At 43.0% G+C, this 24386-nt stretch overlaps 1 protein-coding gene across 1 annotated transcript in view; it reads left to right on the top strand.

Moving 5' to 3' along the window:
* Window positions 1-24386, top strand: part of NSMAF (neutral sphingomyelinase activation associated factor) — a 62819-nt gene that overhangs the window by 21544 nt on the left and 16889 nt on the right. Inside the window, exons 3-14 of the mRNA XM_043483141.1 lie at window positions 296-374; window positions 473-540; window positions 625-661; window positions 7325-7375; window positions 10210-10281; window positions 10566-10613; window positions 10717-10769; window positions 15499-15628; window positions 18273-18344; window positions 20251-20359; window positions 22445-22621; window positions 24249-24328. Of these exons, the coding sequence (XP_043339076.1) occupies window positions 296-374; window positions 473-540; window positions 625-661; window positions 7325-7375; window positions 10210-10281; window positions 10566-10613; window positions 10717-10769; window positions 15499-15628; window positions 18273-18344; window positions 20251-20359; window positions 22445-22621; window positions 24249-24328 (976 nt within the window). The remainder of the gene's footprint in view (window positions 1-295; window positions 375-472; window positions 541-624; window positions 662-7324; window positions 7376-10209; window positions 10282-10565; window positions 10614-10716; window positions 10770-15498; window positions 15629-18272; window positions 18345-20250; window positions 20360-22444; window positions 22622-24248; window positions 24329-24386) is intronic.

Below are 24386 nucleotides of genomic sequence, written 5' to 3'. Positions count from 1 at the left end.
CCTCTTGCCTTCAATCTTTCCCAGCATCACAGTCTTTTCCAGGGAGTAGGTTCTTCGTATCAGGTGGCCAAAGTATTGGAACTTCAGCATCAGTCCTTCCAGTGACTATTCAGGGTTATTTTCTTTAGGAGATGAGGATAATTATTTTGCTATGTTGTCTAACCTTTCATACCTTTGTCTTTGATCTTTTATTAGTTGATGCTTTAGTCATCTACATGCTAGTTAAAATGGGTTATGATTCTTCTGTGACTTCTGTTATGTTCATTAATAATATCCCTTTGTACTTTATCTCTAGGAAAATCAGAGGCTCCTTAAAAATATGTTCAAAATCAGTTATTTTTGAACCAGATGCAATATCCCAACCCATCATTAAGGTAAACACACTTTCAATGTGAAGAGAAATAGCCCTATATTTGTGTACATTTTACCTTGCCTTATTTTTAGAACATTTCTCTCTCTCAATTCTGTACAGATTCCTTTGAGGGATTGTATAAAAATAGGAAAACATGGAGGAAATGAAGCCAATAGACACTTTGCCAAGTATGTCTCTGTCGCAACCGTTTGACTTTACTTCTACCAAAAAACTATATATATATATTTAATGACTTTTATCTGCATTTTTAGGACAGTATCTGGGGCGATTTCACTCATTTTCAGCCAGGTAAGGAGCACCTAGTAAATATTTTTTCTAACCTGAATGAACATTTAAATGAATAAATACATACATTATATGTGTGTGTGTGTGTGTATGGGCTTCCATATACACACTTTTTTTTAGAATAATGAAATTATTTGTACAAGTCTCAAATAAAGACCGCTGGAAAAGATGTTTAAATTCTTCTAAAATTTAGTCACTGGGAAATACGTTTTAAAAAGTGTGATCCCTGCTGAGATCCTTAACATTCCTCAGGTAGGTAGGTGAGTGTGTGTGTGTTACCTGCTGGCTGTGGGTTCGCCCTTAGGAGGTCCTGACAGTGTGTGAGGGTTGAGGTAATGGACTCACAGCTTCTCCTGTAGCCTCGTCACCATTTAGGAGGTGGGAGGTTAGCGCCTACCGCTTCAGTGAGCTCAAGTTGACTCGTGATGGCAACCCAGGCGTGACTCGGGTTGTGTAGCCTTGTTTAATTATAAAGCTTGGAGTCGTGACTTTTTATTCATTTCACACTTACTCAGTATAGATTTTTGCATCCAGCACTGTGTTGACACTGGCTGTACAGAGATAAATTAGAACGTTTCTTCTCCTGACATACACGCCTGACCCTTGAGTAAAGCAAAAGTTCAGGTCACTGACAACCTCCAACACAGCTAAAAATTCATGTATAACTTTTGACTCCCCCAAAGCTTAACTACTACGAATAGCCTAATGGTGCATTACTGATGACACGTGCTTAGTCGTGTACCACCCTTTGTGACCCCATAGACAATAGCCCACCAGGCTCCTCTGTCCATGGGATTTTTCAGGCAAGAATACTGGAGTGGGTTGCCGTTTCCTCCTCTAAGGGATCGTAAATAGTTGATTAACGCATTTTGTATGTTGTATGTATTGTATTTGTATTCATACAATACAGTGAGTTAGAGAAAAAAGATTATTAAGAAAATCATAAGGAAGGGAAAGCACGTTTGCAGTATGTACTGGGTTTATCAATACTGTAAGTTTGTCATCTATTTACAAGTGAATAACTGCATAGCAGGGTGACTGTTTGCTAGTCATTAAGTAGAAATGGATCGTCACAGAGGTCTTCATCCTTGTCATCTGTCTTCAGGCTGAGCCAGGAGGAGGAAGGCAGGGTTTGATCTTGCTGTCTCAAGGGGCAGAGGAGGAAGGGGTGGAGGAGGTGGGTGGGTGGGGGGTAAAAGAAAGGCAGACACATTCAGTTTAAATTTCCAGAAATACATCATAATTTCTTTTTCTGCTTTTTTATTTCTCTAAAAATGTTACTATACATACCCATCCTTCTTCCTCACTTTGCTTTGGTTTTCAGCACCTGTGTTGTAGAAGGGTCCATGTTGTAAAAGAAGCCAAAAAGCAGGAAAAAATAAAAAATCAGAACCTTCTGCTCGGTTGTCTTAACGTCAGTTTATTATCCGGCACTCACTGCGTCTCCTCCCTCAATGTCCAACTCTGGTCTGGGAGCACTCATCTGCATCAGGCTGTCCTCTCTTCTCTCCTCTGGTGTGGTGTCCATTAGTCCTTGAATTTCTCTGAGATCCATGTCTCAAAACGTTTCAGCCCCCTACTTTTTGGCCATATCCATAATCTGATTGGCTCTGTCATAAATGCTGAGTGGTCATGCACAGCATCTGAACAGTCTTCTCTAGCAGGAATGTATGGTTTTCAGCTGATGGCTTTTGTGGCTTCTTCTGTAACAACCGTGGCAACTTCAGTGGTGCAGTCCTTACAGACGCTCATGATGTTCTGGCCATCAGCATTCTCTTCCACAGCACTCACCGCCCTTTCCATAGAGAGTACCATGTACACTTAACCTTAAAGGTTCTTATGACCCCTTGATCTCGAGTCTCAATTAGAGACACTGTGTTTTGGGGCAAGTAGACCACTTTGACAGCTTTGGTATTGAACTCATGGTTCTAGGTGACCGGGGTATTGTCCAATTAAAAAAAAAATGTTAAAGAGTAGTCCCTTACTGGCAAAATACTTCCTGACTGCATCGATGGGACAAAGTATCAATGGAACCAATCCAAGAAAAGGGTTCTTGCTGTCTAGGCCCTCCTGCTGTGCAACCTAAAGACGGCAGCTGTGGGCATCTCTTCTCTTCAAGGCTAGAGGTCAGCAGCTTTATAGATCAGGGCAGTCCTGGTCGTCAACTCCACTGCACTTGTGCAAAACAGCAGACTTGGCCTATCTCAGCCTGCCATATTAACTCCTGGTCCTCACTTCTCTTCCTTCCTAATGAATGTCCTTTGTGGATTCCCTGCTCACCCACCCCCCCATCCCCCACCCCCCACCGCCAGAAGAGGGCACTTTCATCTGCAGTAAAAACCTGTCCAGGCAGATACTCTTTTCTCCCCAGATATTTTTTGTGCTGTCTGGGAGCTCATCTGCTGCCTCTTGGTTGGCAGAAGCTGCTTTTCCTGTTATCTTGACATTTTTAAAGCCAAACCTCTTTCTAAAATTATCAAACCATCCTTCGCTGGCATTAAGTTCTCCAGCTTTAGCTCCTTCACCTTCCTTTGGCTTTAAGTTGTCATGTGATGACTTCATATTCATCTATAGGCGTGGCTTTCTTACAGCAATTCTGCACCCACATAAAAGCTGCATTTTCAACATGAGATAAAGAAGTATTTCACAGAAAGCGCCAGGTTCTCCTGCCTGCAGGGTAGCTGCGTGACCGCTTCATGAATTTCCTTTTCCTTTCCACAATGGTCCTTAATGCAGGATCCATTTATCTTGACACTGTGGCAGCCACAGCTGTGGACCTCAGCTCAATCAGCGGTATACATCGAGTAGCTCCGCTGTTGCTTGTGGTGTCATGACTTTTCTCGGCTTCTCTGGAGCACTGCCAGCATCACCAGTGGCACTTCGTGTGGGTCCCGTGGTGGTATTCAAGGTTTACGATCTGACGCTGAACACGATGAAAGATGCACAAGAACCAGGAGAAACCACTTTTCACTGCCATGCACAGTTTACTGCAGAGATGGCTGTTCACAGGGGGATAAATAGTATCCTGTGGCCTTTTGAGGTTACTCTCAACACTTGTCCTCAGCACAGGGGGTGGCTGGGAAGCTATGGCCGTGGTGCAGTGTGAGCTGCCGTGAGGGAGCGCTGTGGCTTCACGCTGCATCTCTGTGTAGTTATTTACATTTTCTCTCCAGTTGGTGCCACGTCTGGTCTGGAAGTTTGCATGAGTTGTGATTTAAAAAAATTAACTTTTTATAATAGATTCATGTATGTTTTATGGTTGTAAATGATATGATAGACTAGTATCTACATACATTTATATGTACTCATGACATACTTATGTCTTAATTTTTCTGATATTTCTAGGCTATGCAGTTTATCTTCTTTCCAATTGTCTGAAATCTCCACAGAATTTTCCAATGTATTTATTGAAAACAGTCCACATGTAAGTGGACCCATGTGGTTCATGCCCATGTTGTTCAGGGGTCAGCTGTATTTAATTCACCTGTGGATTTTTAAAAATTTTTGAGAGTAGAGCTCATTTTTGTTGTTTAGTCGCTAAGTCGTGTCCGCCTCTTGGTGACCCCATATATGGCAGGCCACCAGGCTCCTCTGCCCATGGGATTCTCTAGGCAAGAATACTGGAGTGTGTTGCCATTTCCTTCTCTGGGGATCTTCCCAGCCCAGGGATCTCCTGCATTGGCAGGTGGATTCTTTACCACTGAGCCACCTGGGAAGCCCATTAGCCCTGGCTTTTTGCTGTGAATCTCACCTTCTTCACCTTGAAAATGGAAGGGAGAGAGGAGATCAGGGTTACCTCCCCTCTGCAGAGCCCCAGATCCTTGAAGTGTTCAAAGAAAAGTATCTTTCTGTGAAATGCAGGAAAAGCCATGGGAAACAGGTATAGAGGTTTCTTCACTTCAGGACTTGACTCAAAGCCTTGAGTCTCATGGGGTGAATAGTCTGGAACAGAGAGCCTCCCGGTGGTTTTCAGATCACACAGCCCTCTTGTTCATGGCCCTTTTTAATGTGTATTGAAAATTATTTTATGAAACCTGGGAGATATCAGGGTATGTGATGTTCTAGGTCTGCCTTCCATAGCTCTATTAATTTTAAAATGTCTGTTAATTTTGACCTGGCATAAATGAAAGCAGTTACCACCATCTCTTACTTTGGGGAAGGAACACCATTATTGATAATTCTGGCCCACAGCTGTATTCTCATTATTACTACAGTATCATTCTATACTGTGGCTTTATTCTGGAAAGTCCATATCTTGAAAGGAGCAAGTAGGTTTTAAATTGGAAGTGTGGTTTCTATTATAAAAGTATCCATTTTAATATAATTTCAATAAACCTAGAAGTAAAATCTTTCTGTTGTCTTTCAATAGTTTATGTAAGATGCCTCATATCAAGCTCAAAATCGGCTATATTATATTAAGGGGCAACTAGACATAAGCTACTCTTTCAAGTATTAAGTTTCCTGGGTTAACTGCACAACCAAGAAAATAAAATCTGTGTGTGTTGTTGTTGTTTTTGCTTCCTTACCAGGTCACAGTGCTTTAGAAATAGGTTATGGTTCTTTGGGATTTAGAGAGCTTTGCTTCCATATATTCTTTTGCTAGTAAAATAAAGAAGAAGGGAGGGGTGTGTGTGTGTGTGAATAATAGTACTCAGGCATCCTGGGCTTCCCCAGTGACTCAGACGGTAAAGAATCTGCCTGCAGTGCAGAAGACCTGGGTTTAGTCCCAGGGTCAGGAATATCCCCAAGAGAAGGGCATCCGACCCACTCCAGTATTCTTGTCTGGAAAATTCCATGGACATAGGAGCCTTGGAGGTTACAGTCCATGGGGTCATAAAGAATCAGACAGGACTGAGCGACCAACACTTTCCACTTTCTTCATGCATCCTGTCAGTATCACAGTCCAGGCTTTAGAGATAGAAGTGAAGTTGCTCAGTCATGTGTGATCCCATGGACTTCAGCCTGCCAGGCTCCTCCGTCCATGGAATTTTCCAGGCAAGTGTATTGGAGTGGGTTGCTCTTTCCTTCTCCAGGGGATCTTCCCAACCTGGGGATTGAACCCAGTTCTCCCGCATTGCAGGCAGACGCTTTACCCTCAGAGCCACCAGGGAAGCCCGAGAGAGGAGGGAGACAAAGAGAACAAAATATCTGAAGCCCCTCTCTCCAGGAACTTTCCCTCTCAGTGGGGCAGCAGACAGCGAGCAGATGTCTTCTCTGACGTCAGGCAGAGACAGACGCCATGAGGAAGGCGAACCAGGACAGAGGCCAGAACGTGAGAAGGCATGCACGAGCTGCGATAGTGCAGCAGTGGCAGACGCCCCGGGCTGATTTGTCTCTGTCTGTGGGTCTCTCCAGCGCCTGGGACAGCCGGGGGCACCAGGCGAGCGTCTCGGGGTGCTGACTTAGGTGTGTGGCCCGGGCTGGCGGCTGCAGAAGGGTGAGAGCGGCCGGTGTCCGGGGTGCTCTGAAGAGAACCTGACCGAGGTGCTGCTGGGTTAGTGGTGAGGTTAGATGTGGGAGCAGGCTTTGTATAGACCGTGACCTGGAGGAGGAGCCGCTGACGTCTGGAGGCCTCTGCGCTTCGGGAGGAGGCTGGGCCTGGAATGACAGACTGAGGAGCCACCGTTTGCGGACGCTTGGTAGGCCCGGGGCTGGGTGAGGTTTCTGGGAACTGAGGCCCTGCCGCACTTGGACACGAGAGGTTGGGAGGAAAGCAGGTGCCCGGGGAAGGTGGAGGAAGCAGCTGGTGAGGTCAGGAGATCCTGGAGCAGGTGCTGGGCAGCCGGCTAGAAACCTGCTCCACGAAGAGCCCCCGGCTGTGTCGCATCTGAGACAGAATCCAAGTCCTGAGAACAGTGACCTTGTGCGTCCTCGCTGACCTCATCAGGAATGGCTACAGTAACATGGATCGGAGGAAAACCTGATTTGGACCCTGGAAAGTACATCAGCTCTGGCAAAGAGTTTTGCCACTGAAAGGAACAGAAAAGGTGTAAAAGGATGTGAGACCAAAGGAGCAGTTTTTTTTTATCTGTAGTTTGTTTTAAATGGGTAAAAGTGCATCGTGTGATCATAGGAGCTACGTTTTTGAACCGGTGACAGATGTGGGGGAGGCAGACTTTCTGTCATAACTGGAGGGAGGGCAGGATTAGGGCGCACGTGCGAGGAGGCTGTTGCTCTGGGATGTGTGTGCGGGTGTGAGATATGTGGTTGCTAACGTCCCATGTGAGGACAAGTGGCCTGGTGCATATGAAAACTGCACCTCTAGAGAAGAGTGGTTTCTTTACATTGATGAATGGATTTCATACCACGGTGACTGTCTTAATCATTTCTTCTTTTTTTTTTTTTTCTTAATCATTTCTTATACAATGAGCACTTAGGTTAGCATCCTTCACCTGTCTGGTTACTGGGCACAAGTGATGACATTGACAAGCCATCTTAGACATCGTATCGATCCTACAGTGCTTGCTACCTTGTTTCCTTGATGAATCTCTTTTCAATTTAATGTTTGTTATTTTAACATCAGAACTTTAAGCCATACTAATATTAATGCAAGTGATTTTGGAAATAGAGATTAAATAACAATGATTTAAATTTTATTCATAACATCCATCAGCTCATCACTGACAACATTTAATTATTTCACAAGAATTGATTTGTCTTTTTCAGGTGTATTTCATTAAAGAACACAACATTGTTGCACCGTATAAAATAGAAAGGGTAAGTAAGGTTCTTCCTTCATCCCCAACAATTTCCATAGTGATTTTGAGCAATAAGGTTCTGTGTCTGTGTTAACTTCTTTGATGCAGTATAATGATAACAGGTATTTAAAGGCTTGGACTGCAAGGAGATCCAATCAGTCCATCCTAAAGGAGATCAGTCCTGGGTGTTCATTGGAAGGACTGATGCTGAAGCTGAAACTCCAATACTTTGGCCACCTCATGCAAAGAGTTGACTCATTGGATAAGACCCTGATGCTGGGAGGGATTGAGGGCAGGAGGAGAAGGGGACGACAGAGGATGAGATGGCTGGAAGGCATCACGACTCGATGGGCATGAGTTTGAGTCAACTCTGGTGATGGACAGGGAGGCCTGGCATGCTGCGATTCATGGGGTCGCAAAGAGTCGGACATGACTGAGCAACTGAACTGAACTGAAAGGCTTGGTACTTAGAAGTTATAACAAAATTATCCAAGGGAGCCACAGACTTCATTTCAAAAGATTTCAGTTAACTTTTTAGCTTAAAAATAAGTGGGTCTATTAGTGGGGGGAAAGGCTTAAATTATTAGGTTAAAAGTCAAAATCAGAAGATGCATCATATTTACTGGGTATCGCTTGAGGACTTCTTTTAAATGTTACAGAAATATTTATAGGTTATAAAATACCCTTATTTAAGAGCTCAGTAATAAGTGTATAAGTTCTCCCAATTGGGTAGAAGCTCTGAAGGACCAGGATCAGAGGACTCGTAACTTGACATCACATCCAACCACTGTGTACTTTACTTAATGCTGTGACTTCCCAAGTGGCTCAGTGGTAAAGAACCCGCCTGCCAGGGTTCCCTCCCTGGGCGAGGAAGATCCCCTGAAGGAGGAAATGGCAACCCACTCCAGTATTCTTGCCTGGAGAATCCCATGGACTGAGGAGCCTGAGCACAGACCCATGCTGCAGCTTAGCATGTGGTAGAGGGGTAACTCCTAGCAGAGACCTTACAGGACCTAGAGGTGGGCCTAGTGCTCCTGTCATGACTCCTCTGAATTGGGAAAAGCCTCTCCTCTGAGCAGACTCCTGCAGGCTGGATGGCAGTCCTGGTCACAGGCCGGCCTGGCCTGCGAGTCCTTGGCAGCAGCTGGGACACCCTGGCCACCAGCAGCCACCTCCAGGGTTTACGTGCAGGAAGCATCTGTGCACACCGGTCAGTCAGGAGCAGTGAGTCCTGAGGCCTTGTTACTTACAGGTGGTGCTGTTGGCATCCGGGAAGGACGCTTCTTCACTGTGAGGGGCTGTCCCTTATGTTATAGGATGCTCCACCTGCTGAGTGCCCCCCCACCCCACACTGTCCCCTGTTGTGTGGCGCCTCCACACGTTGACAAATGCTCTGCAGGGGTGGCAGGATCACCCCCCCTCCAAGCTGAGAGCCCCTGGTCATTGCACCCTCACTGCAGAGGTTCTCCTGACACCCACTCGAAGTACAAATCTGCTGAAAGGTGACGTCAAAGGAAGTGGGTCAGGTTTTCTGAAGCAAAGAAAAGCTCTTTTGTTCCAGTGTGAATTAGGACACCAGAGGATTCTCAGGTTTAAGGGAGGGAATGATGACATAGACAATGGTGATGAGAGATGATAGACTGGGAAGACCCTCATTCCTCTGATGGGGAGACTGATTCAGAAATAGTACATGGATGAGTTCCCTTTGTGAGAAATCCAGATACCAGTTCAGAGCGCCCTGTGCCCAGGTGAGTGTGAAGTGAGCCACACTGAAGGTGCAGGAATGTAGGAGCATCCTCTCACTATCGTCCTCCCCTGGCACAGTGCACGCGATTGGAGGGAATGCCCAGTTCCCATCTTCTCACCTGTCCTGGAGCTCTGACAGGACCCATGATGCTCCAGATGTCTGGGGACCCTCCCCCCCAAACAGGAAAGAGCCGGGCTTGTGCAGTGCTCCAGGGGACTTTGAACCAGAGACACAGGGAGATGCAGCCCAGTAGACTCACCCTCATGGGGAAGAGAGGAGCACAGCTTGTGACACATAAAAAGTAACCATCACAACACACACGCACCCAGCCTCAGAGCACCTGTGTGAAGCCAGCACTGTCAGGACTGAAGGGAGAGACTGAAGGGTTCAGATGCACGGAACAGAGGAGACTTCCATGCTCCACCTTCAATAATAGGCATATCATCCATGCAGCAGGTCACTCGGGAAACAGGACTCAACCAGTACTCTAACCAGATGGGCTTCATAGACATGTGCAGAACATCCTGCCCAATGACAGTAGGACATGCTCTTCTCACGTGCACAGGGGACATTCTCCAGGACAGATCACACATCAGGTCACAAAACAAGTCAATACATCTAATAAGACTGATGTCAGTCCAAGTATCTTTAACAACCACCATAGAGTGAAACCAGAAATCCATAGCAGCAGGAAGATTCGTACATATGTGGAAATTAAACAAACTTCTTGTGCAAACAGTGGGTCAAAGAATAAATAAAAAGGGATATTTAAAAATACTTCAAGGTGATCGAAATGAAAACATACCTAAACTCCTGGGATGCTGCAAAAGCAATCCTAAGAAGGAAGTTTAGAGTGTTAAACACTTACCTTAAGAAAAGAGAAAGATCTCAAACTTAAAAATCTAACTAGATACCTGAAGGAACTAGAAAAAGGAGCAAACTAAGTCCAAAGTCAGTGGAAGGAAGGAAAGAGTAAATATAGAAGTGAATCTCCCATGTGGGCTGAGGGAGTTCCCTGCACACATCAGCAGGGGTTGCAAATATTCTTAAAGTGATAGGTCCTAATGTGCTTGTTCTCTGGTTCAATTCATCCTCCTCTTTTTCAGGGCACGATGGAGTATGTCTTCGAGCTGGATGTTTCAGGGAAAGTGGAAGATGTTGTGGAGACCCTGCTTCAGGTAAGTCAGTGCTCTTCTCAGACATTCACTGGCAAACTTTTTAAAAAAGAATTTCATATTCATACATCTCACCAAAACCATAACCTCTTCTATAAATCTGAATCAGATTTACTTGAAGGTGTTGAACTTGAAAACTCTACGTTAGGAAGAAGCCATAGATGTTTTGGAATGGCTCTTAGCTGTTACCGAGTAACAGAATGGTGGTTGTGTTTCATTGCTTCTAAGGAACTATCTTCTTATCATCAGAGAGAGAAATAAATCCATGTATATTTCTGTACTCGTAGCTTCATAGAGCATCCTGTCTGGATAAACTGGGGGACCAAACCGCCATGGTGAGTTTCTAAAGACCTGTGTCTTTGTTGTGAATGAACCTGCATTGATGTGTCACTTACAGATACTTACAGCCATGTTTTTAAAATGATTCTGTCTTAACAGATAACAGCTATCTTGCAGTCCCGATTGGCTAGGACATCATTTGACAAAAACAGGTAAGTTTTCCATGATTTGGATTCCTGGTGGTGAAAGCAGCAGTGTCGTCGTCTCAGGCCTCATTCAGTGTGTCCGCCATCGATGATGGGTGCTGGCGTCTGCCTCACCCCAAAGCTGCTGACCTGGGGCAATGGCCCCAGCCTCAATGCCAGCTCAAAGTCTGGAGGCTCCTGGCCTCTTGAAGGTCTGGGCAATGGTGCCCCCCCGCCCAGAACCTCCCAGTCTGTGAGCGTCTATCCTTTCACACGTTACTGCTTCCATGCAGGCCACCAGCCCCCTCTGCTGAGATTGCTGTGACAGCATTTAGCTCGTCACCCCTACACTCTCGAGTCTTTTCCTTCTGCAGTCCCTTTCTCTCTACTCTTCTGATGTGCTTTTAAAATACTTTCTTTTTAAAGAACTTACTTGTTTACATCACTTGTCTGTTTGAAACTCCTCCAGAGAGTAGTTTTCACTTTTCTAAGTATCCAGTATATTTTCTGCAAGTAACTATACTTTCACATTAACCTGTTCTCTGATCTGTTGCTTCCCATATTTTAAGTAGATTTCCTCCTGTTAAGTAGATTTGGGTTATTTGTCTGTGTCTCCGTCTGCAGTACCACTGTGTTAATCACTGTTAAGTCTTAGTATCTGGCACGGCATTTCCTTTCTAACTTATGTCTTCAGCGTTCTTGGTCTTACACATTCTGTATAAAGTTAGAATCAGCTTGTCAAGTTCCATAGAAGAAAAGCCTACTGGGATTTTGACTCCGATTGCAGTGAAACTCTGTTTAAGTCTTCCTTAGTGTCTTTTTTACAGTTCTCTTTGTAAAGGTCTTCTCTTGTGCTAGATTTATTCCAAGTACTTCATATTTTAGTGGTATTTTAAATGGTATCCTAAAATATGTCATTTTCTCTTTATTGTTGACAAGTAGAATGAAGTATATTTTTGTGTATTCATTTTGTTTTTAGCAACCCTGCTAAACTTTGTCCAATTCCATTAACTTAATATATATGTATAGATTGTCTAACGTGTATAAAATCTTAGGTATGGATTATTGCAGTCTCTAGTCATGAGATGTCATTTTTACTTCAGATTTTTGTGTTTTGCTGTATCCTTGAAGCTTAGGACAAAGTAGAACATATTGGTTGAATAGATTATTACGTGTTGGCTTTGGCTGAAAGCTTATGTGTATAAATGAGATTAGTTTGTAATATTCTGTTTTAATGCTACCTTTGTGAGATTTGTGAGCCTTACACTACATTTAAAAATGTTAGAGAGTTTGCTGGTAAAGCCATCTGGCCAAGAATGTGTTTTCTGTGGTTATGTTTGTTCTCTCTCTGTTTCACATACATAGCATTACTTTTCATTTTTGTATTTGTAGGATGTACCAGTTAAATGCATTGCAGAGGGGCAAGTATAACTTCCATTTTAGGAAGGAAAATAATAAGAATTATATAATAAGAATTAGCTTCTTTTGACCTACTTAGAATGGATAATTTTTCTAAGTAGCAATTTAGACTTTAATCCTGAGCTTCAGCATGACATTAATTTTAAAAATGGTTCACCATCAAAGTTTTAACTTATCCAGTCTCCAGAGTGTTAGGCTGAAGAATTGCAGGAAGAAATTTTTACAATATAAAGTGAAATATTGCAGGATAATATAACTCCTCTCAAAGAAAGAAAATAAACTTTTGCTAAATAAGTTTTCATCATACTTCCAAGGAAATACTTTTTTTATTGAAGTATATTTTTTCCCCTACTGTTCATTCTGAAAAATTTCAAATCCTCACAAGTTGCAAAGGTAATAGGGAACACAGATTCCCTGTGAGTCACCAGGTATTTTGTCAACATTTTGCTTAATTTGCATTGGTTCTTGCATGGTCATGCTCTTGCTTGCCGTATGTGTGTACAGAAGTAACACATGTATGTCTATATGTTAATAAATAGGTATACATGTATAGCTGGTGTGCATATGTATGTTTGTATGATATATTTAAAATATGAGTATAACTTTTTCCTGAGCAATTTAAAATGACACTGCAAGACTTCCTCACACTTCACCCGTAACTACTTCAGCATTTCTCTGTTACAGGAAGATCTCTGCCATCCCTCCATACTGTTATGATACTCAAGTATCAATAGTCTGTATAGTTTATAGCTGGAGTTTATAGCTCCATATTCAGATTTCCCCATTTATACCCCAAAATGTCCTCTTTAAAATATTTTGGATTAATTTTAGGTTGAAAGATGTAAAGACAGTACAAAGAGTTCTTTCTCCTCATCCAGTTCCCCACACTGTTATATGTTTATATATAACATGTTATATATATATGTTATATGTAACACATATATGTTTACATTATAGTGTGTGGATGCTGCTGTCTTTTGAGCATAATCCTGGATTTTTTTTGATGCTATCAAAATTTTATTTTGCAATTATTTCTTAACGGTTTATAGAAAATAGTTTTTTTTTAAACAATGACCATGTATCCTGTGGCTTTTCCAAATTCAAAATTTACTTGTTAGTTGGCTTTGGCTAGAAGCTTATGTGTATAAGTGACATTAGTTTGTAATACTCTGTTTTATTGCTACCTTTTTGTGAGATGTGTGAGTCTTATACTATATACTATACTATACTATATATACTATACATACTATACTATGCTATAGTATATACTATACTTTTAAAATGTTAGAGAATTTGCTGGTAAAGCCATCTGTTTTTGGGGAGTGGGGGTTGTAGATTCTATAGTGTTTCATCTGTCCATTATTATTTAATCTGTGAATAAGGACAGCTTCACAGACATTTTTAAGGCTTTTATTTCTGCTTCTTGCCTCATTGCACAGTGTGATTAATAGATGTGGTGAGAGCAGACATTCTTGCCTTGTTCTTGGTATTACAGGAAAGAGGTTTAATGTTTCACAACGAAAGAATGATGCCAGCATATGCCTGCTGTAGGTTTTTCACCGATGCTCTTTGAGGAATGAGGAAGTTTCTTATTATTCGTGGTTTGCTGAGAGTATTTTCAAAACTGAATGTAGAATTTTGCGAACTGCTTCTTGTGCATTTATTGGAATCATCTTTTTTCTTTCATTCTGTTGACAGTATGAATTATGTTGATTGGTTTTTCATTGTTAAAACAACCTTGTACTCGTGGGATAAATCCAACTTGCTTATGATGTATTGCTTTTTATGTTTACATATTACTGGATTTTCTTTGCTAGTATTTCATAGAGGACTTTATAAAATCACCTTTTACTTCTGGCTGTGCCGGGGCTTTTTTGCTGTGCGCAGGCTTTCTCTGGTTGTGACGAGCGGGGTCTACTCTTCATCTCGGCGCGCGGCTTCTCGCTGCGGTGGCTTGCCTTGTTGTGAAGCTCGGGCGGGCTCCAGGGTACACGAGCTTCAGTAGTGGCAGCACATGGGCTCAGTAGTTGTGGCTGTAAAGGATTTTACATCTCCGTTGACAGATCAGTTCAGTTCAGTCGCTCAGTCGTGTCTGACTCTTTGCAACCCCATGAATAGCAGCACGCCAGGCCTCCCTGACCATCACCAACTCCCAGAGTTTACTCAAACTCATGTCCATCGAGTCGGTGATGCCATCCAGCCATCTCATCCTCTGTTGTCCCCTTTTCCTCCTGCCCCCAATTCCTCCCAGCATCAGGGCCTTTTCCAATGAGTCAACTCTTCACATGAGGTGGCCAAAGTATTGGAGTTTCAGCTTCACCATCTGTCCTTCCAATGAACACCCAGTCTGATCTCCTTTAGGATGGACTGGTTGGATCTCCTTGCAGTCCAAGGGACTCTCAAGAGTCTTCTCCAACACCACAGTTCAAAAGCATCAATTCTTCGGCGCTCAGCTTTCTTCATAGTCCAAGTCTCACATCCATACATGACCACTGGAAAAACCATAGCCTTGACTAGACGGACCTTTGTTGGCAAAGTAATGTCTCTGCTTTTTAATATGCTATCTAGGTTGGTCATGACTTTCCTTCCAAGGAGTAAGCGTCTTTTAATTTCATGGCTGCAGTCACCATCTGCAGTGATTTTGGAGCCCAAAAAAATAAAGTCTGACACTGTTTCCCCATCTATTTCCCATGAGGTGATGGGACCAGATGCCATGATCTTAGTTTTCTGAATGTTGAGCTTTAAGCCAACTTTTTCATTCTCCTCTTTCACTTTCATCAAGAGGCTTTTTAGTTCCTCTTCACTTTCTGCCATAAGGGTGGTGTCATCTGCATATCTGAGGTTATTGATATTGCTCTGTAAATCTTGGTGTATTCATGAGGTTTTGCTATCAGGGTTATGCTCACCATAGTTTAGAAATGCCCCTTTAGTCTCTGTTTGCCAAAAGAATTTGTGCAGGATTGTATTTCTTCCTTAAATTTTTAGTAGAATTTATTGGTAAAGACATACAGGCCTTATTCAATTTATTTACTCAACATGACTCCTTAGGTTGTCTGTTTCTTCTTGTGCCTGTTTGACAAGTTTTTTACTTGCCTGTCTTCTCTTCTGTGATACATAACCTCATCTGCTTTTTCAAAATCAAGTACTCATTGTACCCATTAAAAGAAAGGCAGTTTTATTTAGGTGACTAGCTTACACCACCGCTTTTCTTACATTAAGTGTTGTGTTTAGATACCTGTTCTGCAGAGTCACCCTGGAGCTCCCTCAGATAAAGTTAAGTCTAGAAAGTAGATTGATTTCTGATTTTTCTTGCTTTTGCTGGAAAACTTATTTTCAGATTCCAAAGTGTTTCTGAAAAGCTGCACATGGAATGCAAAGCAGAAATGGTGACACCTCTGGTGACGAACCCTGGCCACGCCTGCGTCACTGACACCACCCTGTATTTCCAGCCTCTCAACGGGTACCCGGTAAGCGGACTGTGGGCCAGCAAGAGCTCCTTTGCATGGCAGTTTTTGTCTTCGGTGAACTTTTCAGCCCCTGAACTTGACCTTACTGTGTTCTCACATTTTGGTGAGAGTCAGAATGGCCTCCCCCTCCTCATCCAGCATCTGGTGTTTAACAGGCTCCCCATGTGACCTTGACATTTGAGCTCCCCTAACTTGTTTTCTGTGACTTCGGGGTCACTTGCTCTCAGCGATGCGAGGAGAAACCCCGCCCCTCCCGATTTTAGTAAAGGGTCTTTAGAGGTTTATACCTTTCTACCTGGAAGCACTTCTGCAAGCAAGCAGTGAAATCTACTGAGGTTAAGGAAAATGGATGTTTCCTGTGTACCTGCTTATCTGTACACCCGAGTTGTATTTCTTGTTATTCCTTAATTATAAACACAATCAGTAGGTCTGAGTCTTGCCCAGAGAAGTGGTAGGAAGTGGTCCTCTCCAGCCCGGCGCAGAGGTGTGTGAGAGATGCTGTCACTGGGCGGTTACAGGGATGATGCTGGAAGCAGGCTTCTCTTCCATGATGCCTTTAGACTCACTTGGCCAGACAGTAGAGACTCAGATTTCTACTCTAAAACTTGTTAAGATGAGAGGCTTTATCTAGATCTGGCCCCTTTTCAGAGCAGTTCATTGAAAGAGCAGAAATCTCAACACTCTGCTCGTGCGGTTGGTCCTTTTGGCCGGCAGCTTTAAGAACAGGAGTGTTTTCTGCCATGGAAGAAGTTCTCCCAGTTGGTCAGTCATTGTATGTGCTTCCCTGGTGTTGCTAGAGGTAAAGAATCCACCTGCTAATGCAGGAGATGCAATAGACACAGGTTCCATCCCTGTTTCAGGAAGATCCCCTGGAGAAGGAAATGGCAACCCACTCCATATTCTTGCCTGGAGAATTCCCATGGACAGAGGAGCCTTGTGGGCTACAGTCCATGGGGTTGCAGAGTCAGATGCAACAGAACACGCCGCCCCCCCCCCCCCCCGCCCACGTGTCACTGAAACACAAATATATCCTTCTCTCTGCTGTGCTTAGTCAGTCATGTCTGACTCTGCAACCCCGTGGACTGTAGCCCACCGTGGGGATTCTGTAGGCAAGAATACTGGAGTGGGTTGCCATGCCCTCCGCTAGGCGATCATCCCAACCCAGGGATTGAACCCAGGCCTCCTGCACTGCAGGCAGATTCTTTACCTTACCGTCTGAGCCTGCAGGGAAGCCCTTTTCTACGTGGTGCTATAATGAGTCTGTCCACCAGGTGGTGGAGCTCACCCGCCAGGCCCCCCAGTGGACACAGTACATGGAATGGCTGGCCTTGTACCCCCACACTCCGTGCTGTGATAAATTGTATGGGCCACCACAGCTGCTGTGGCTTGAGTCGGTACTTCTGCAGAAATATCTGAGTATGTGCCATAGCTTCAGGGTCCCAGATGTCTGGGCTGGGGGCAGCTTCCACAGCTGCATACCCCGCCTCTGTGGGCTCCTCCTCCCTCTCATGTGGGGAGGAGGGTGGACCTGTAGCCTTTTGTAACCTTGTTCCTCTTTTACTAGCATTTCAAGGCTCCAAAGAAGCAAGAAAATTTCCCTCCTCATAAAGTCTAGAGGCTCTGGTTTATACTATAGTTGATGAGCTTTATTACACTGAGGTTTGGGCTTCCCTGGTGGCTCAGTTGTAAACAACCCGCCTGCAAGTGCAGGAGACACAGGTTCGATCCCTGGGTCAGAAGGAGCCCCTGAAGGAAGAAATGGCAACCCCCTCCAGTATTCTTGCCTGGGAAATCCCTTGGACAAAGATGCTTGACAGGCTACAGCCCATGGGGTCGCAAAGAGTTAGTCATGGCTTAACGACTGAACAACACCACTGTAGTTTAAGGACATAAAAGACAGGACTCTAAAAGAGATGCATATTAGTTTCTGAGCAACCTTTAGGTCTATAAAAGCAAAATTCCTGTGAGGTTGTGTACACTAATCCCTTAATGCTTTTTATCACTCAGCAACTTTCCAAAAACCTGAAAGGCAGATGCCTGGAGATCCCCTGGTGGTCCAGTGATCGAGACTCCAGCTTCCAATGCAGGGGGTACGGATTCGCTCTCTGGTCGGGGAGCTGTAAGATCCCATATGCCTCGTGGCCAAAAAACTGAAATGTAACACAGAAGCAGTATTGTAACAAATTCAATAAAGACTTTAAAAATGGCCCACATCAAAAAAAAGAATCTTAAAGATGCGTGCATTATCATTCTGAGAAATTGAGTACCAAGGCGGGGTGAGTAGAGGGCCATGTCCACGGTCACAGAGCTAGTGGAAAGGGCAGGCTGGCACAGAGTGGGGTGTGCCCTGTCCCAAGAGCCCCCTTTCTAGCTGTTCACTTGTGACCTGTTGGGAAGTTAAGATGGGCTCATCTTTGCCTTTCTGATACTGAAGGGCAGCTTCTAATTGTGTCAGAATGTTGCAGTTTGAGATCGTCTCTCTTTTGTTGTTCAGTCACTCAGTCCTGTCTGACTCTGTGACCCCATGGACTGCAGCGCGCCAGGTTTCCCTGTCCTTCACCATCTCCCAGAGTTTGCTCAGACTCACGTCCATTGAGTCGATGATGCCATCCAACCAGCTCATCCTCTCTCTCTACTTTTAAAGAAACCCGTGGTCCAGATAATGCTCCAGGACATCCGCCGCATTTACAAGAGGAGACACGGCCTCATGCCTCTGGTGAGTTCCCCTGGAGGATGGGCGTCTCGTCTTCAGGTTGGTCAGTGGTTCATTGACTTAAAGCACCCGGGGCCACTCTGGAAGGTGCAGGCTTGTTGTGTTGTAAGCAGATGGGCTCTGAGTCTCACGGCTCCTCCTTCTGGGTGAGCTGGCTGTTTTTAAAGGAGCAGCTCTTTGGGGAGGTGGGAGGGCTGCAGGGAACATGTTCTTGGCTCCCAGAGCAAGAGGGCTCGAACGCCCTTGGTTTCCCCTCCCACGTGCTCGGGGCTCTGGGTTTGTGCAGAACGGGTCCCAGGGCTCGTCGCCGCCACCCTCTTACAGCCCAGCAAGGTCTCCAGGCAGAGCTCAGAAGCTCTTAGAGCATCAACCCTCAGTGGAACTGTAGCATAGTCACTGTGAACTAGATTACTTCTGCCTCCAGGCCTGGTGAGAGGGAGAAGCCATTTGTTGAGATAAGATAACCATTTCAACCACCAAGGCTGTCCTGCCTGCCCTGCCTCTGGCTAAGCCCAAGTCTACCCTCCTGTGAGTCACACACTTATAATAGAAACCAGTCCCCACAGAGGGTGTGACTCCAAGGGCTTGTCATTTGATGTCAATACCAACGTATTTGTTTTCCTTTGAAGATTAACCAGTGAGTTGGTAGCGTTACAAAAGCATTGTGGATACTGAAGCAGCTTCTTTTGGTGTTTTATCTTTATGAAATTTAACTATTTTCTTGCCTCTCTTACATAGAAGGTGATTCTCCATTTTCAGTACCAACAGAGGATTAGGGAAACAGATGCTGTTAAAAATACAGAAATACAGTCATAAGGAGAGAAGAAATTGGCATTGATTAAGTACTTGGTGTGTACTGGGCAGTTTATATACAGTACCCACTCACCAGCACAGCCGCTCTGAGGTTACATGATGCCCTGTCTCAAAGAAATTGAGACTCCAAGAGTTAACTAGTAACGTGAAAGCCTATATTTGAACCTAGGACAATGCTCTGTTTTCATCCTTTCTGTTACTGTCCTGTCTCAGCCTCACCAACACATCATCTATACAGCTCAACAGCTTTCTTAAGAATAGTTGCAAGCTCCTATTTCAATGAGTTCAATTATCAATTTGTTAAATTGACATAATTATGGTTGAATTTAGCTTTTCATCAATAAGAGGATCACTAAAGTAATTTATCAGTTTCCCATGTGGCACTTGTGGTAAAGAATCTGTCTGCCAATGCAGGATATAAAGGAGAGAGGTTTGATCCCTGGGTCGGGAAGATCTCCTGGAAAAGGAAATGGCAACCCATTCCAGCATTCTTGCCTGGAAAATTCCATTAACAGAGGAGCCTGGTGGGCTACAGTCCATGGGGTCGCAAAGAACTGGACACGACAGAGCACACAAAGTGAATTATATTCATTCAGTGAAATATTATATAGTCGTTAAAACATAAACCAACCATGTATATATCAACATACACAAATCACAAAAACCTAATCAGAAAAGTTTATATTTTTTAATATACAAAAATGCTACATATATTTAGAGGCACATAAAAATGTACTTAAAAGTATAAAAAGTATGCATGAGAGTTCTAAATATAAAATCAGAATTATGATTGAATTTATAAAGGAAAGCTAATCATTTGTGTTTGAAGAACATATGTGAAGACACAAATTGCCAATTTTGATTCAGCACAAATTCACAAATGTGATCACCAATAAAAATACTCAGCACTTAAAAGGATTTTATAAAGTTTAGCTGAAATACATGTCTTGTTCTCATGCTATAAAAATTAAATGAATGCTGGGGAATATGCATACGAGACCTACAAATAAAAAATGCAGGTGTTGCATTGAAAGGCTTTTGTACTTGAGTCACTCACATTGAGGTGCAATTTGTTCTATCCTCCCTGGGTTTGTAGGGCTTGGAAGTGTTTTGCACAGAAGATGACCTGTGTTCCGACATCTACCTGAAGTTCTATGAACGTCAAGACCGAGACAACCTCTATTTTTACATCGCTACATATCTAGGTTTGGTGCTCCCCCGTCCTTGTGTCTGTTCAAGTGGAGGTGGTTCCACAGTGGAACAGTTGCTGTATCCACTGTCACCTCTCCAGGGTTCCAGTTATCTGTTCTCATCGGTGACCATCGTTAGCAGAGTGGCATTTTAGAAACAAAGGGAGGTATAAATGAAATCTGGTTATAGTTCACTCAAATTCTGTATTTTAAAAACTCTTGGTGAATGTGTTTATATGTTTTTCTGTATCTTAACGACATGCAAGGTGAATGGGTTATAAAGAATATGCGTGATCGTTTTCTATGTCCAGTCCTGTCGTATGTTAGTTTATGAATGCCAGGACTGGGTTTCTTCATGTGAGACAGTGGGGTATGCAGTCGTGTTTGCGATCATTAATTGTGGTCTTAATCACAAAGCTGGGAAACGGTACAAAAGGAACGCGCGAACCTTCTATGCTCTTATGGTACCATGGAGATCAGTTTGCTTCTAACTCCACTTCCTCAGTCTTCCATGGGAAATGTGAATTTTCCCACTTTTTCAGAGAGGACACCTGTATTTTCCCTTTTGAGCACAAACATATTAAGTTGTATGGTTGAATTAAGTTATTCTTGTTTTCAGAGTTGTCAGATGACTAGAATGGGATGAGTTTAAGTACATGTTGGATGTTTTATTAATACATCTCAGTTTTGTTTGCTGTTCCAGTGTGCAGTGAACCCATTTATGAAGTAGTGAGTTAATTCCCTTAGAAAAGAAATTTTCTCTCAAGGAGGAGTCGTTTGTTTTCATTGAAGAACATATTTTAAAGTTTTTAAGTGAACTTTACTAAAGTTCATATTTGTTTATTTTCACATTAGGCTGTTCAGCTTAACTCCGTCCATAACTATAGCTTTGCTACAGGTTTACTGTTATCTCCTGCCCCCCAGTTTAATTTTTTCATTTAATTTTTCTAACTGTAACAAGATTGCAACACAAAACTCAACTCTCATAGTGACTCCTAAAATCTTAAACCCACCATGGTCTGGAAAGTCTGCTTCTGTGAAGTATCCTTTCCGAGTTTATTCCTGAGATTGTTCAGACTTTCTCTGTGATGTTCTAAGAATGGAAAATCAGAGGATAAGTGTTCTGATTTTTTTTTTAAGCCCTTTCCTGGTAGCTAGTTAGAGAAGAAACTTGGCAAAGTATATAAGAATAAATATTGAATCAGCAAATCAGGAAAGTTGTTTGATGCTGCCAATAAAAAGTTGAAAGCAGAATTTTCTAAACATAGTAGAAAAGTGGGCTCATTTCGCAGGAAGGGTCTCACTGGTGTCACACAACCTGTGTTTCCTCCTTTCCTGGTTATTTCCGGGTGGTCTTTCTGGGCCTTCTAGTTTGAGAAATCACATCCTCCTGACAGATACCTGATTTCTCCTTCAGCAGTTTCTGTTCTTTTCCGTATTCCTCACTTGCGTAAATAATACATAGTCATTGACAAATCAGCTGTGTGCCTGTCTTCCAGATCTAAAAGAAAAGGAAAAGATGGTTTTGTTTTGATTTCATAAGAAATGGAGGAAATGAGCTTTTTCAAATAGTAATGGCTTCTTAAAGGCATTGAAACTCAAGCACGTTGGGGAGGATTCTTTGTTAGTAAATATATACTGTAGACTACAGATAAATATAGTAAACATTGTATATTGCCATGTAATATTGATGTATTTGCTCTATATTTTCATATTTGTTTTATGTCATATCTATTTAATAGATGTGATGTTTTATATCCTATATTTTATAGATGTGATATGTCTATGTCATATCTCTCACAGATATGATGTTTTATATATTAATAGATACAGTATGTTTTCTATCATATATCTCATAGATATGATGTTTCATATCACATATTTGATCATTTTCCCTCCTGGATCTTAGAGATGCTCATCCTTGACCAGACAACTCTTTTGTGAAAACAGATTAGCCTACTTTTCTGTTTTGAAATGTGCTTTTCAACAGTGGGTTGAAGGGTCTACACCGCAAGCCCCTGTAGGCCCGTCCCTTGCTGAGTGGCCCTGGCCGGCGTGCGCTGAGCGTGGTGTGACCCGGCCCGTCCCCTGTCCCCGCAGAGCACCACGTGCCGGAGCGCACGGCCGAGGGCTACACGCTGCAGTGGCAGCGCGGCCTCCTGTCCAACTACCAGTACCTGCTGCACCTGAACTCGCTGGCCGACCGCAGCTGCAGCGACCTCTCGCAGTACCCCGTCTTCCCCTGGGTCATCGGCGACTACAGCAGCTCCGAGCTGGGTGCGTGCACGGGCCGGGCTTTCAGAGCAAAGAGCCCGCTCCATTCTAGGACACGTGATTCGTGAACAGAGCAGAACCCGTTCCGTCTCGTGCCTCTAGTGGCCAGTTTCTGGGCCACGATGCTGGATAATACGTGTTACATGAATTATGTGTGTTCTGTATGTTCTCTCTACTGTCTGTGAATTTTTTTTAATCCTAAAGAAACTACTCACATACGTCTTGAAAGCCATACCCAGAAAACATGCATGTGATCTTTAGCCAGTGTTACCATAATTACCAACAAGTATTGTTTTCAAATACTGGAGTTCACCTGGAAAATCGCATCTCAGGTTATCATATTATCTTTCAATTCAGATTAAAAAATGTGATTATCAAAAGTAATAACTATTCATTATAGAGCAGTTAGTTCAGTTCAGTCACTCAGTCGTGTCCGACTCTGTGACCCCATGGACTGCAGCATGCCAGGCCTCCTTGTCCGTCACCAACTCCCAGAGTTTACTCAAACTCATGTAGAGCACTTAGAAAGTACTGAAATCCTCAAGGAGATAAGAATCATCAATAATCACATTACTGAGAGAGAACCACTTAACTTTGTGGTCTATTTCTTTCTCTCAAATTATTTTACCAAAATTATTGTGATTGCATTGTAATTTTATTTTATAATGGCTTAAAATTAGATATTGTGAACATTAAATTACTTTTGACAGTTCACTGATTGCTCCCTTTTACTTGAAAGAGGTGACAGATTTTCTAGGAATATTATTTATCTGATAATTTTCAGGTCCCCAGTTTTCCAATTATGCTATTATCAGAGGATAATCACAGTAATTCAAACCTAAAAAGTAAATTTTGATAGAATAATGGCTTTTGAAATTTGTTTACTTTTTGCTGTCGTTTTACTTGGAATATAATTTTTCTTAATCAGTAGGTCTTTTTTTAAAATCAATATTCTGAACATTTTCAAATTAGATTTTATTCTTGAGTGGCTGTAGCTAACTAAACACTCAAAAAGTTCTGACCTTTACAGCTATATAAATAACCATCAGGAACACTGTAATTCTAATGGACCTGTCCCAGCTTCTAGAAAGCTGCTTATTATTTGGAAATAAATGTGTGCATGTGAATCAGTTCAGGGAGTAATGCTATTAAGTATAAGCTTGCGGCTTTCTGTTTTCTTTCCTTTTTTTATTGATTTATAGTTGGTTCACAGCGTTGTGCCCGTCTCTGCTGTGCAGCAAAGTGCCTCAGTTTACACATACAGACAGTATTTTTTAATATTCTTTTCCATTGTGGTTTATCACAGGATTTTGAATATAGTTCCCTGCATTATACATAGGAGCTTGTTGTTTTTCCATTCTAAATGTAGCAGTTGGCATCTGCTAACCCCCAGCAGCCTCTCATCCCTCTCGCCTCCACCATCCCCTTGGCAACCACGAGTCTGTTCTCTGCCCGCGAGCCTGTTTCTATTTTGTAGATAGGTTCATTTGTGCCATATTTCAGATTCCACATGTGAGTGATATAATATACGCTATTTGTCTTTTTCTTTCCGACTTACTTCATTTAGTATGATCATCTCTAGTTGCATCCTTCATTTTAATTAATTTTTGACAATCTGTTTCTTTTGTAGATCTGTCAAATCCAGAGACTTTCCGGGACCTCAGTAAGCCAGTAGGGGCCCTCAACCAGGAGCGTCTGGAAAGGCTGCTGGTACGTGGACCCGGGGATTCCTGGCTTCTAAGCAACCCAGGAGCCGTGGCCTATGTTT

This window comes from Cervus canadensis, chromosome 12 (genome assembly GCF_019320065.1).
Source record: "Cervus canadensis isolate Bull #8, Minnesota chromosome 12, ASM1932006v1, whole genome shotgun sequence".
Classification (NCBI taxonomy): Eukaryota; Metazoa; Chordata; class Mammalia; order Artiodactyla; family Cervidae; genus Cervus; species Cervus canadensis.
This window is presented reverse-complemented; position numbering and strand designations above follow the sequence as displayed.